The sequence below is a fragment of the Heptranchias perlo genome, chromosome 32 (genome assembly GCF_035084215.1).
Source record: "Heptranchias perlo isolate sHepPer1 chromosome 32, sHepPer1.hap1, whole genome shotgun sequence".
NCBI classification, from domain to species: Eukaryota; Metazoa; Chordata; class Chondrichthyes; order Hexanchiformes; family Hexanchidae; genus Heptranchias; species Heptranchias perlo.
The window spans coordinates 20,713,279-20,727,667 of NC_090356.1; the positions used below are offsets into that span (position 1 = coordinate 20,713,279).

The 14,389-nt window shown below is 50.3% G+C and overlaps 1 protein-coding gene across 1 annotated transcript; it reads right to left on the bottom strand.

Annotated features, from left to right (window-relative positions):
* Nucleotides 1-254: 254 nt before the first annotated feature.
* aadacl4 (arylacetamide deacetylase-like 4) lies at nucleotides 255-11,480 on the bottom strand. The gene is made up of 4 exons (XM_067970594.1): nucleotides 11,171-11,480; nucleotides 7,661-7,886; nucleotides 5,504-5,567; nucleotides 255-1,038 (listed from the first exon to the last, which is right to left on the bottom strand). Exons 1-4 carry the CDS (start codon nucleotides 11,345-11,347, stop codon nucleotides 255-257), a joined length of 1,251 nt encoding a protein of 416 aa, XP_067826695.1. The 5' UTR covers nucleotides 11,348-11,480.
* Nucleotides 11,481-14,389: the final 2,909 nt, after the last annotated feature.

The window sequence follows — 14,389 nt, forward strand, 5'->3', positions numbered from 1 at the left end:
TTCTTTATGATTATGACAGTAAGCGTCAAGTGACTGTTGCAACATAGAGGGCATTACAGTCAATTAACTCAGAACAGGTCCCATGATTTGAACCTGGTACTTTGTCTGAATGGATAAATTGCACATTGACTTTACTAACTGAGCCACCGAAGGAGCGACAGTACCTCACAGTTCCGTAGGAAGGAGAAAGCCTGAAAATACACTGTAAAGACAGATGGAAGTACTGTGCCTACAACAAGTGCTGTAAAAGTACACTATAGGTCTTTAAGGAAGGTGACAATGTTGTCAATAGCCTTTTTCCCAGACGGGAAGGTCAGGTAACCATTATCGAAGAAGCTGACAATGCCATGGAAGCCATCTTGAACATGGTACCAGGATACTGGAACGCCGTTGTCTTCCAGCCTCTTTTTGAACAGCAGTCCGTCGTCCCGAAGCACGTCGAACTCGCACGTGAGAATGTACGCTGGCGGCAGTCTCTGGATGGCGGCATCGCTGGCAAGAAGAGGAGAGAAGGTCGGCTCTAAGCTGGGCTTAACAAGGTCATAAACATCATCATCATGGGTTAGGACAAGACTGGGCTTGTAACCTCTGACCTTAAACTCACTGGGGATCAGATCCGCCTTTAGCCACTTCCTGTAGTTAGTTTTGAGTCCCACTGGAAGGTGTTGGCCTGACAGTACTTCCTCCCCCAGTGACATGTCACCGTTCAGATAGTGCAGGTAGAAGAAGACCATGCGTGTTCGAAAGAGGATCGGCACCGATTGGTTTTGCTGGTAGGACGGTAGGTTGAAGTCGACCATTTGGAGAGCCGGATAGATCATGACCTGGGCACAGAGAGATGGCAATTCTGAGCTCTCCTCCATGGCAGTGATTCTCAGACACACGGCTGCAGTTAAGTTGCCCCCAGCACTGTCCCCACTCACAACGATCCTGGTATTGTCAACTCCGTAATCTTCTGCGGTCCTGAGGAAATGCAGAGTGGCGTTTAGGCAGTCTTCAAGCTGAGTGGGATATCTGTGCTCAGGTGCAAGACGGTACCTAGAGAAACCAGTAGGAAAGCATTAAAATCAACTAGGGTTAGCCTTATTATCAACCTCGGCGAGGGGCCAAAGCCCGTAGTGCAGGGTACCACCAAGGTTGAAGAGAAAGAGAGAGACTGTACTGCTTGAGGTGGTTAAGTCAGATTTGTCCGTCAGATGCCATGTCTCCTTTGACCTGTGGCCCATGGACTACAGTCCACTGAAGTGGCTTTTTTACCAGGGAAATGGTGGGGGTGGGTAATGATCTGAGATCTGAAGGAATGGAGATTTTCAAGAGTAGAGGAAAGGCAGCCATGGACCAGAATGATGGAGGTGTTGGTGCTGGCACGAATGACAGGCTTGAGAGTGCAGTTGTGAGTTGTTTTTCTAGGGATAGAAAGGGAGGGTGCAGGAGTTGTGATGGGCAGATGATGTGTAAGAAGAAAGAGGTGAGTGGTCATAAATGCCCTGTGTGATGGTGAGCTTTACTGGTTGTGTGTGTGTGTGTGTGAGAGAGAGATGGAGTTTATGCAGTGAGGTTAAGGGAACAGAGAAGTGTGGAAAAATTGGTGGAGGTGGGGAGGGTGAGTCCAGATGTAGTTTGGAAAGATTGAGGAGTTGTTCAGTGCAGAGACTGAGAATCAACATTAGAAGATTTAGGTAAGGAAGGTACTGGGGGAGGGTAAACAATGAGAGGTTGGGACGGTGGTAGTGAGGTCTTTGATCTTTGGTCTTTGGAAGGGAATGAGGAGACTGTTTGGGGAATCAGAGGGGACATGGAATGAGGAGAGGAGGTTTGAAAAATTGATTGTTGGGAGCCTCACAAATGGAGAATTTGCCTAAAGAGTATGAGAATCAATTAGACGAAGCCTGAAGATGAGCCTTCTTAGTGAGGCTGGTGGATATCTTCAATGAGGGGCAAGGAGTCACCAAGTTTCAATCAAGCCCAAGACAAGTTTGTGAACAGGAAGGGCCCTGTTCATGAGAGAGCGGACATTTTGCAGTGCGATGCTGAGGGGGCGGGCAGCTGGAAAACTCACAAGGGGGGAATTGGAAGGGAATGAGGAGGCTCTTTGGGGAATCAGAGGGGACAAGTAATGAGGAGAGGAGGTTTGAAAAGTCGATTGCCGGGGAGCCTCACGGATGGGGAAAGTGCCAAAGGGGCATGAGGCCACTTAGATGGCTACTTGGAGAGAGCTGGTAGTGTGTGCCATGATAAACGTGGTGGAGGATGCCCAGGGAGGGTCTGGGCTTATCCAGGTGAGACATGGCTAACATGGTGGCAGGATGGGAGTTCAACAGAAGAGTAGTGATGGATTGGGTGGGAAATCCACAAGATCAAAGAAAAGTACAGAAGGCAGGAGGAGGGGACAGTGAACAGCAGAGATTGGGAGAGAAGGGGCAGGAGGTGAGGTAGGGAAACAGGACAGGACAGGACAGAGACTCTGGTTTAATATTGAGTTAACTGTTATGAATAGAGTGACTAACGGACCATCAAAAACTCTCAATGTTTTCATGGAGTAATACATAAAAACTATCTATTTCTAACGCATTTGTTGGGAATGGGGAAGCAAAACAGTCTTTGGACCAGTAGTTGTCCCCTTTAGCGCTCATGACATTCGTCCTGAGACCAGGGTTGTCCAACCTTTCATAACAATGCACTGGATTGATGTGCCCTGACTATAGTGAGTGGGCCGTGTAGGATTACACTGCCTCTGGCAGAACCATGATTAAACAGCACAATTAACAAAACATTTAGAACAGAACCTCCCGCCAGATGAGGTTGATAAGAACAGTAGGAATAGAACGTTCTGGAGCAACAGTTATGTAGAAACACATTTCTCTTAGTGATTTAGTAAAGTTGCAAGGAAAGAAGCCTTGCTTTAGTTCTGGGAAATGAAGTGGGGGCAAATCGCTGATGGGATAGGAGAACAATTGGGAAATCATGAGCACAAAATAATTGGGACCAAAGTAAGAATGGAAAAGGGTCATGAAAAGTGAAAGGTAAGGTTACTGGAGTGGAAAAAGGCAAAGTTCAGTGAGATGAGGGATCTGGCCCAAAGCAACTGGTCTAAAAAGTTAGCAAACAGAATCATGGATCATCAGTGAAGAATCTGCAAATGTAAGATGGATAGAATACAAAATAAATATATTCCTATCAAAGAATAAAGTTCCACGGATAACATAGGAAGATGTGAATTGATTAGCATAAAAAGGCCAAGGTCCATCTAGTTCACCTTCTACCATCCTGGTAGTCGCATGATACAATGATAATGGAGTTGTTGACTAATCATAGCAATCAATCCCTACAAAGAGAGAGAGATTAAATCTAAACAAACTTACAAAGGAGGCCTGTGATAAAATTAGGGCTCACAATACTGAAGACAATCAAGAATATAGAAAATGTAGTGGAGAGTGGAAAAGGGAGATCAGAAGGGCTAAGGAACAAGATAAAAGGCTAGCAGATTATATAAAAGGAAATAGTAACTGCTTTTGTAAGTATACGAAAAGTAAAAGAATTTTCAAGAGAGGATTGCACAGCTCAGGAAGAAAGGAAGGAGTCTGATTGTGACGGATAAAGGCATGACGGTGATATTAAATAAATAGTTTACATCAGTTTTTGTTTACAAATGATGGTGGAAATGTAAATGTTAGGATGCTAGAGGGGGATATGGGATGATTGTTAGAGATGACTGTAGAAAAGCAATTGGTTCTGAAAAAAATGAGCAGAACTCAAGGTGGATAAGTCACTGGGTCCTGATGGCTGAACCCTGGGCTGTTGAAGAGAGGAGATAGCAGGGACTCTGGCCACAGTATTTCGGTCTTCCTCAAATATACAAATTGTGGGACTGGATAGCCACCGATGTATAATCTCTGTATGAGAAAGGAGAGAAGGACAAACCAAGTATTTATGGGCAAATTATGGGCAAACTCTTTGAATCCATTAATCAAGATAAAATTAGAGACCATTTAGAAATGTATGGGTTGGTTGACAGACAGAAAACAAAGAGTTAGAGGAAATGTATGTTACTTTGATTAGAGAAGGGTTGGAAGTGGTGTGTCCCAGGCTCAGTGCTAGGTCCACTTTTGCTCTTGGTATCTATCGATGGTTTGGATTTTGGCATTGGGAGCACAATCCTGAAGTTTGCTGATGACACAAGAGGTTTGACAAACAGTGAGGAGGACTGCAAAAGATTTCAGGGAGACAAACAGTGGAATGGGCATACTGGTAGTGGATCCAATTTAATATGGAAAAGTGTGAGATATTTTGGGAGAAAAAACAAGGTAATGGGAGTATGTACTGAATGGAAATAAGTCAAAGGGTGTGACCTACGGGTTCAAATACATAAATCCCTAAACATGCGAGTGCAGGTAGATAAGGCCATAAAAAAGGCCAACAATATTTTGTGTTTTATAAATTGGAGCATTAAGTACAAGGGTAAAGAACCAAAAATAAATTTGCACGAACATCGGCTAGGACACAGTTAGAGAACTGAGTCCAGTTTTGGGCAGCCCACTAAAGAAAAGACAGTAAACCATTGAGAGCGGGCAGTGTAGATTCACTAGGATGATACCAGGGATGGGAAACTATAGTTACGAGGAGAGATTTGAGATACCAGGACTATTTATGCTGGAAGTGACTGACAGGACATTTAATAGAGGTTTTTAAAATAATGAAGGGTTTTGACAGCGTGAATACAGAAAAGGTTTTCCCTTTGTTGGAGAGTCTATGATGAAGGGGTCACCAATTTGAAATTATCATTAAGAGAGTGAGGAAAGAGTTCAGGAGGAATTTCTTTATATAGAGGGTTGTTGGAACATGGTTGAGGCAGAGACCATTGCATCAGCAGGAGGGCATTCAGCCTGTCATGTCTGCTGGCTCTTTACTAGGACGCTCTAAACCTAATCTCAAATCCTGCACCCCCCCCCCCCTTATAGTCCCGTATCTTTCTCTGATTCAAATATTTATCCAATTTTCCCATAAAAGTGCTAAAGAGAAAGGGTGGGACTAGTATGAGTCGGGATTGCGAGCGGTGACTTTCAGCATAACAATAGGATACATAGGAATGTAATAAGAGTGCGATAAGCATTTGCACGTGAACATAAAAGGCGAGAGGTTCTACCCTCTGCTGAGGGGAGATTCGGGCTCAGCTGTGATTCCACCGTAGTTGAATAGCTTTCCAACTCTCCAGACTCTCAGACAAAGGACAAAGGGCACCTGGAGGTGTTGGAATTCGATGACCCAACCATCGAGAGGAGAGGGGAAAAATTAGACAGAAAACAAAACCGTCCCCCTCACTCGTGAATGAGATCACAGACTGGAGTGGACGATTGACCTGCTGGAAGAATTAGGTTCCGCTCTGCACAGCAGTTGGCCCCAAGCAGTGCTGCTTTTAAAAAGATTAAGGTGAGCCCAGCATTAACAATTTGCCAATTTTATTAAGCACAGTGTCCCCCTGTGTAAGCAGGTTGTTGGTACTCACTCCACGGACACCACGACCGAGTCCGTTTCCTTGGCGATGTACCGGCACAAATTGTCATAATCATCTGAGGAAGAAAATCCACATTAGTTACTAGGAATTAATTTTGTGCTCATCAAGAGGAGGAATGTTAGTGCTGAGAACCCAGTTTCAGCATCAAACATGCACTCCCATGAAGTGATGCCCTGAGCTGGGAGCACTCAATCATAAAATTCACCCCTGTACACCTTAGTGCAGGGAGTGAGCCTTTGGTTAGCGGTAGCATTCCCGCCTCTGAAGGGTTCGAGCCCCACTCCAGGCAGCCCCGGTGAGTGGAGACTAGAATATGGTCTCTAAATACTGGGGTGACGTCCAGTGGGGGACTCGTATCCGGATGGAGTGACCACTGGCTCAGGGGTAGTGTTCCCGCATCTGAGTCAAAAAGATAGGGTTCGAGCCCCACTCCAGACAGCCCCGGTGAGCGGAAACTAGAGCACCGGATCTGAATACTGGATTGACGTCCAACAGAGGTACTTGCCCGATGGGTGCAGGTGCCTCCACCTATCATAAGGGGTAGGTGAGGCTTTTTACTCTTGGTTGCAGCCCACCCAGGAGAAGGTAATCTGAAGATATAAACTGTGAGGAAGGCAATGGGAAACCACCTCAGCTACACATCCCTAGTAAGTGTCTCAAGAATCTCATGTGAGTTTTGAGTTAGGGGAGAACACATCTGAGAGACCTTAGTGCAGCAGTGTCCATGTTTCCTGTCTTGATGGGCTGCACGGGTCTGTCCCATGGAGTCTCTGGATGTAAAAGGCATGTAAAGTTTAAATCTCTGTTCCTGTTAATATATCTCAGATCTTGGTTTTCTGATATAGGAATAATCCAACAATGAGGCAATCATGCTAAGAACAGTCCGTTCTAAACCTCCAGGCCCACAAAATTTAACTAGAACAAACCAATGAGTACAAATATAAATAGGACTGCGTTGCCTGGGCTTTGAGGGCCAATTGCCAGGGCTCAGGGGCCTTGAGCTGCTGTTTGGACACCTCTGACTTTGTCAATAGGTGCGCTGGCTGGTGTAGCACTGAGACTTACAGACCAGAAGGTCCAAGGCTCCATCCCCAGCCTGTGCTGAGTTAGCTGATCTCAGCCTGTACACTGACAAGTGTGCACCAATTACCCTCAGCATCTGTGGCTTAGGGAAAGGAAAATTCAGCCAGAGTTCCTACTCCTGATTGTTATCAAGTGACTCCCTGGAATGTGAGTGAGTGTGGATGTCGGGCGAGGTGCTGGCTCATCCTGAGGGTCATTTCCAAGGTTACCAGCCGCACTCCACAATGAACCTGGCGGCGAGGGGTCAAAGTTCCTCTCGGCTGAAAAGACCCCCAGTCAAACAGCCAGGAGATTAAAATTCCACTGGGTGCTTCTTTTAAAAAAAAAGAAAAGTAAGAACTTGCATTTATATAGTGCCTTTCACGACTTCCGATGTCCCAAAGCGCTTTACAGCCAATGAACTGTGGGGCATGGCTCTGCGCAAATTAGCTGCCGCATTTCCTACATTACAACAGTGTGATAAAGACCAAATAATCTGTTTTAGGTGTTGGTTGAGGGAAAAATATTGGCCAGGACACTGGGGACAACTCCCCTGCTCGTCTTCAAAATAGTGCCATTGGATCTTTTACGTCCACCTGAGAGGGTTTAACATCTCATCTGAAATTCGTCACCTCCAATAGTGCTGCATTCCCTCAGTACTGCACTGGACTGTTAGCCTAGATTTTGTGCTCAAGTCTCTGGAGTGGAACTTGAACCCATGACCTTCTGACTCAGAGACGAGAGTGCTACCAACTGAGCCACCGCTGACACCTTTAACCTTTATTGGACATATCTTAATAACGATTAAATTAGCAAAGAGAGGAACTTTGACCCCTCGCCGCCAGGTTCATTGTGGAGTGCGGCTGGTAACCTTGGAAATGGCCCTCAGGATGAGCCAGCACCTGCGGGTGAGGAGGGAGAGAAACTTGGCAGAATTGTTCTCAAGTTGCAAATCGTGGAACCAACGCATAAAACAACTGACCCTACACAGTCACGCATATTCCTGAGGAACTGCCCTATAGGAGCAGGGGTCCATGAAACCGGACACACAGCTCAGTTGTCGGGGAGTACGTCTCCGGCACTTACTTATGCTGCCAAACACCCAGCCGCCACCGTGAAAGAACATGACCCCTCGTCTTGTTCCCGCAGACGCTGACTGTGGTTGGTAAACCCTCACGGGGACACCGTCAAATTGCACGTCTTGGATGATGAGCCCAGCTTCTTCCTTGTGTTTTGTCCCATGTAGTTTTGTTCTCAGGTAGCGAACGATGGTGATCTGGGGTCCGAAGCCCATGTTCTGAGCGATGTTTCCCTGGGAGTGGGGGGAGGAAGAGAGAGGAGGTTAAAACAACAACAACCTGCATTTATATAGCACCTTTAACATAGGAAAACGTCCCAAGGTGCATTGCCAAACAGAACATTGACACCAAGCCACGTAAGGAGATATTAGGACAGGTGACCAAAAGCTTGGTCAAAGAGGTAGGTTTTAAGGAGCGCCTTAAAGGAGGAGAGAGAGGTGGAGAGGCGGAGAGGTTCAGGGAGGGAATTCCAGAGATTAGGCCTAGGCAGCTGAAGGCACGGCCACCAATGGTGGGGTGAATGGACTGAGGGATGGATCCTGGAGGGTTGTAGGGCAGGAGGAGGTTACAGAAATAGGGAGGGGCGAGGCCATGGAAGGATTTGACCATTAGGATGAGAATTAAAACAGAATGAAAGCAGTTTGAGAAGGAGCAGACACAAAACAAACTATCTATCACAGTTATTCCCTTTTCTCTGCAACGCTCTCTCCTCCGTTCCTGAAGACCCTGCCTCCCTGCGGGGGTACAGGTACCATGGGCACCCTCTGGCACTTTAACCGAGTGGCCGCACTTTGTGCAGGCTGCTCGAGAGTGGTATTTGAACGTGTCCTTGCCTGATATTCATACATAGGCACTTTCCAGTCACTGTATTAACTGCTTGCGACGCTCCCTGCAGTTGAATAGCCTGCTGACACTCACTGTCCTGCCTGACTGAATAGCCGTTTGGGTGAGGTCGGCAGAGTGAACAGTGCCCGTGGTCCATGCCCTGGCAGGAGTCATTGCCCCTCCCCCACACCAATCCCCCGGAGGGAAGAGGAGAAAATTGGAGGGCAAAATTAATTAGCCACAAATTTTTAAAATTATTTTCAGCCACCACACATGTAGAATCACAGAAATCTCGAGGCTGGAAAAAACCATCTGGTCCACTCTCTTTGTGTCCTAGGAGTTGCATTTAACAATGTGTTTTTCTTCAAGCTCCTTGAATTTGACCCTGAAGAACTCTAAGTTACTTGGCCCTACACCCTCCCTCGATGTGAGTAATCGATCACCCTCTCAGTAGAGTCTCTCCATGGTCCTCACTGAATCCCCCCGTTCTCCTCTTCTACTCATGTCTGCTGCTGTCTTGTGATGCTACAAATACCCCCGGACGAGGCACTTCGTCCCTCAGTCTTATCTATTTGAATAACTCTATCCTATCCCTCAGTCTCCTCTCCAGTGAGAAGGGCCCCAGTTCTGTGAGTCTACCCTCACGAGATAGATTCCCAAGTCCCCTTATCAATCATGGCAGTTCTTCTCGGCACCTTCTCCAGTTCAGCTACGTCCATTGTGTAGTGTGGGTTCCTGATCTGCCTGATACCCTAGTGGGGACCTGACCAATGCTCTATATAATGGCGGGATTACTTCCTTACCCTCTGTGCCTCTGTAGAGTAAAGGGGGGGGAGAGGGGGGCTTTGAAAGGAGGACAGACATTACTCAATTTTCATTCAAACTCCTCCCCTCATGGCAAGATCACCATTGAGATTCTGGTGGACGCACGTCATTGTTCAACGACACTCTTCACTGCTCTGCCCCTTGGTTGAGTTCTATGACGTAGTTGACATTCGTTCCATTGACCTATCCTATCTCAGCTGTACAAAACACTCCTATTGTACCGTGACCTTGTTCAAACTCAAAACAGGCTACAATGAAACCTTTACTTCCACTCATTCTGTATCGTGCTGGAGAACCGAGCAGGATTAGGGTGAGGACAGTCGGCTAACTGAGACTCTATGGGGGTGAAGGGACGTTTGACCCTTTAATTAATTGAATGCATTACAGCAAACTGAACCGTGACTCTCACTAAAGGGAATCACTGCCGCTCTCCCCGAAAGTTCAGTGAGCATAGGCACGCCTGGTTTGCAATTAAACCGTAGAGGTCACAATGCCCTGGTATAGACTCTCAGTCTGTGCTGATTTAACTAATCTCAGTAGTTCGGCTGTGACAATTTGCGTCAATGTCTCTGGAATAGGAGGGGGAGGGGGGGTGGAATCAGGTCCTTACTGGAAACTACATGCGTGAAGGACAGGATCAGGCTCAGCTATGATGCCCTCCACAGTTGACTAGCTGGTTGACACTCGGTGGCTGGACTCCTGCATCTTGGGTGAGGTGGTGGAGAGGATTTTTCTGAGGAGAAAACTGATGGGGGCGGGGGGAGGGGGGAACGTTTCCAGGCCTTGTCAGTAAAGTGTGATTTTAATGGATAAAATTTCAAATAGCACGCTCCCTGCTCAGAGTCTCACCCACTGGGAGCACACATCAAAAACCACACGTGTGATTTAAAATGGGCCGGGAGCGTGCATGTGGACGACACACGCCATTGTTAATATACAAATCAGCCAGCAAGTTCAGGGGATGAAGAGATACGCCCTGATTAGCGAATCTTCAGAACTTGCTGGTCGATTTATGCCTCTCCGCCATTTGCCTCACACAAGCGGCAGCTCGCCCTTATCTGCCCCGTTATTTTTAAGAACTTGTTGGATTTGCACATTAATGACCATTAAATTCTCCGCAGAAAGTTAAGTCTGGTAATTAAGAGCGTAAATACCTTTTTAACAACATGATAATTGTTAATGCAATGACATTCAACCTCTCTGGCCCAGAATGGGATCAATTTAAACTGTTCAATCTCATTCCTTCAAGCTGGTGAATTGTTGGAGGTTTAAAAATGTCAAATTTTAAAATTTTACATTTTATTACTTTTCCTTTTTGTCCCTTTCTTCGCTCTCCCTGAATCCAATCTTTCTTTCCCTCTCTTTATTTCTCTTTCTGTACCTAATTTGACTCTAATTCACCCTCCTTCTCAGTCGTTCCTCAGTTTCTTTCTCATTCCTTAAATCTCATTGATTAAGGAGATAGACTGTTGGTCCCATCATTCACTAAGGTCCCAGATGCCCCATTGCCCTTGCTGCTCCGTTCCGAGCTCGCACTTCCAGCAAGTTGGGGCACAAAAAAATCTTGAGCTGAAGGGTGCAGGAAAAAGTCTAATTAATGGTGTACACCGCGAGATGCCCCGCCCCAAGTCTGGCCCGTTGTGCACTCCCCTGTGCGAGGCTCAGTTCTGGGAGTGCACAATCAGAACATTTATCCATTAAATCTCATACTGGGATTTTCCTTTAAGATCCCAGTCTGGATGACATGCAGCTTCCCTTTAAGTCAAAAGAAATTAATTAGTAACTGCCTGTGTTAGCCGAGCTTTTTGTATCACTAAACTGCTGCCTCGAGTTTGTCGAGTCGTCTGATTCTCGCAGAGCTTCTTACCAGTGTGCATGTTGCGATTTGCATTCCATGGATGAGCCGGAGTTTCCCCGGTCCCTGGATACCTGGTGGCAGAACCGAGTCGGTGAAGACGGAGTAAATGACCCCGGAAACCAGCAGCACAAACAAGCCCACCACAACAGCCACCGTCATAGTCAACATCCAAAGCAACAGATCCATGATACTGTTTCTGGAAATAAACCTTCAGCAGGCCCAGGGAACGTCCAGACAGACTCTCCCCTGCTCTCTTGCCCCTGTCAGTCTGGTCTCTGCGCTGCCCAGTGTCCTTGTGCTGTAACCGTTGGAAATTGAGGAAGAGGAATGACCTCACTGTAAACTCAGGAACTGGAAGTGGTTGTGTGTGTGAGGGGTGGGGGCTGTGTGTGTGGGGGGGAGGGGTGAGGGTAGGGTGAGGTGGGTGTGTGTGGGGGGTGTGTGTGGGGGTGTGTGTGTGGGGGGGGTGGGGGTGTGTGTGTGTGAGGGGGGGTGTGTGGGGGTGTGTGTGTGTGTGTGTGTGGGGGGGGTGGGGGGTGGGGTGTGTGGGGGGTGGAGGGTGGGGGGGGTCTGTGGGGGGGGGGTGGGGGGGTGTGTGTGTGGGGGGGTGGGGGTGTGTGGGGGGTGGAGGGTGGGGGGGTCTGTGGGGGGAGTGTGGGGGGGGTGGGGTTGGTGTGGGGGGGGTGGGGGTGTGTGGGGGGTGGGGGGTGGGGGGGGTCTGTGGGGGGGGTGGGGTTGGTGTAGGGGGGGTGGGGGTGTGTGTGGGGGGTGGGGCGTGGGGGGGGGTCTGTGGGGGGGGGGTGGGGGGGTGGGGTGTGTGTGTGGGGGGGGTGGGGTTGGTGTGTGGGGGGGGTGTGGGTGGGTGGTGGGGGTGTGTGTGGGGGGGGGTCTGTGGGGGGGTGGGGTTGGTGTGTGGGGGGTGGGGGGTGTGTGGGTGGTGGTGGGGGGGGGTGTGGGGGGGGTGGGGTTGGTGTGGGTGGTGGTGGGGGGGTGGGGGTGTGTGTGGGGGGGTTGGGGTTGGTGGTGGGGGGGTGGGGGTGTGTGTGGGGGGGTTGGGGTTGGTGTGGGGGGGGGTGGGGGTGTGTGTGGGGGGGGTGGGGGTGTGTGGGGGGGTGGGTGTGTGTGTGGGGGGGGTGGGGTGTGTGTGGGGGGGTGGGGGTGCGTGTGTGTTGGGGGGTGGGGTGTGTGGGGGGGGTGGGTGTGTGTGTGGGGGGGGGTGGGGTGTGTGGGGGGGGTGGGGGTGTGTGTGGGGGGGTGGGGTGTGTGTGGGGGGGGTGGGGGTGTGTGTGTGTTGGGGGGTGGGGTGTGTGGGGGGGGGGTGGGGGTGTGTGTGGGGGGGGGTGGGGTGTGTGTGGGGGGGGTGGGGGTGTGTGTGTGGGGGGGGGTCTGTGGGGGGGGTGGGGTTGGTGTGTGGGGGGTGTGTGGGTGGTGGTGGTGGGGGGTGTGGGGGGGTGGGGTTGGTGTGGGTGGTGGTGGGGGTGTGGGGGTGTGTGTGGGGGGGTTGGGGTTGGTGTGTGGGGGGGTGGGGGTGTGTGTGTGTTGGGGGGTGGGGTGTGTGGGGGGGGTGGGGGTGTGTGTGGGGGGGTGGGGTGTGTGTGGGGGGGGTGGGGGTGTGTGTGGGGGGGGTGGGGGTGTGTGTGTGTTGGGGGGTGGGGTGTGTGGGGGGGGGTGGGGGTGTGTGTGGGGGGGGTGTGGGGGGGTGTGTGGGGGGGGTGGGGTGTGTGTGGGGGGGGTGGGGGTGTGTGTGTGTTGGGGGGTGGGGTGTGTGGGGGGGGTGGGGGTGTGTGTGGGGGGGGGTGTGGGGGGGGGTGGGGTTGGTGTGGGGGGGGTGGGGTTGGTGTGGGGGGGGTGGGGGGGTCTGTGTGGGGGGGTGGGGTTGGTGTGGGGGGGGTGGGGGGGTCTGTGTGGGGGGGTGGGGGTGTGTGTGGGGGGGGGGGGGTGGGGGGGTGTGTGTGACTTCAATGGAAATATAAAGGGTGAGATGTGAAGCGAGCTCTTGTCTTGCTATTGCCCTTTCCAGTTGATCGCACAGAGTCGAGATCTACCCAGAGGTTCTACAAAACCCTGGCCTAGAAATCCGGTCGCTCAGCATTGCTTCTTTCAGGCAGTAATTGGCCTATTAAGGTCCTAATATGATGGGCAGGAAGTGGCGCACATTTCTGGATGGAAGTGCGCCTCCCGCCATATTGGATACGGTGGATGTGCTGGCGTCAGGACCGCATGTCGGGATTGTTTAAATGGGGGAATAATTAATTCAGATTAGGGTGCGGCCCTTCTTGCCGGACCTCTTTCTATATTCGATCACCCCAGCACCTCACTCGCCAATGCTGAACTCACACAGCTCAATGTGGCGCTAACCCGCAGGAAGGACCCCTCACCAGCGCTATTTGAAGGGGCCATGCAGTAATCACAGGGCAGTTGCTGGTTCCTTATTCCAGGCTGCTTGTTAACTTCTGGACGTTTCTTGGTGTGTTTTATCACTCTGGGACGTTCACTTTGCACAGAGCAGGATTCTGCTGCTCTTGCACCTTTTTTTGACTGCCTCACAGATAGTTTGGCTGCAGTCCTGGGTGGCCTGGTCGGGCTGCCTTTGGGGCTGGAGGAAGAGGGGGAGCAGTAAGGAAGAGGCCAGAGAGCAGGAGCAGCTGCCAGGAGGCGAATATTCGGGGAGCACTTCTCCTACATTAACATTGCTCAGGAGCAATGTCTCAGTCGCCTTTGCTTCACCAAGGAGGCTGTCACCGAGATATGTCACCTGCTGCAGCCACAGTGCGAGCTCGTAACAGGCCATGGGCAGCACTTTTATGCCACTGGCTCCTTTCGGGCTGCAGCAGGTGACTTCAGTGACATCTCCCAGTTTGCAGTCCACCTTTCAGGGAGTTTGCTGAGGCTCTCTACACCAGGAGGAACCCCCTCCATCTCCTTCCCCGTGGACCAGGGCGAAGCAGGAAGAGAGAGCACTAGGCTTCACCTAGATGGCAGGTTTCCCCAGGGTGCCATAGATTGCACACGCACATGTTCCCTATCACCAGCCTGGCATCTTTATCAATCGAAAATGATTCCACTCACTCAACGTACAGCTGGTGTGTGACCACAGGCAGCGCATCATGCAGGTCTGTGCCCGCTATCCAGGCAGCAGTCGTGACTCCTTCATCCTGCGCCAGTTCTCTGTGCCACCTTTATTCCGACCAGGCCATCAAGTTCCAGGCTGGCTAGTGGGCGACAAGG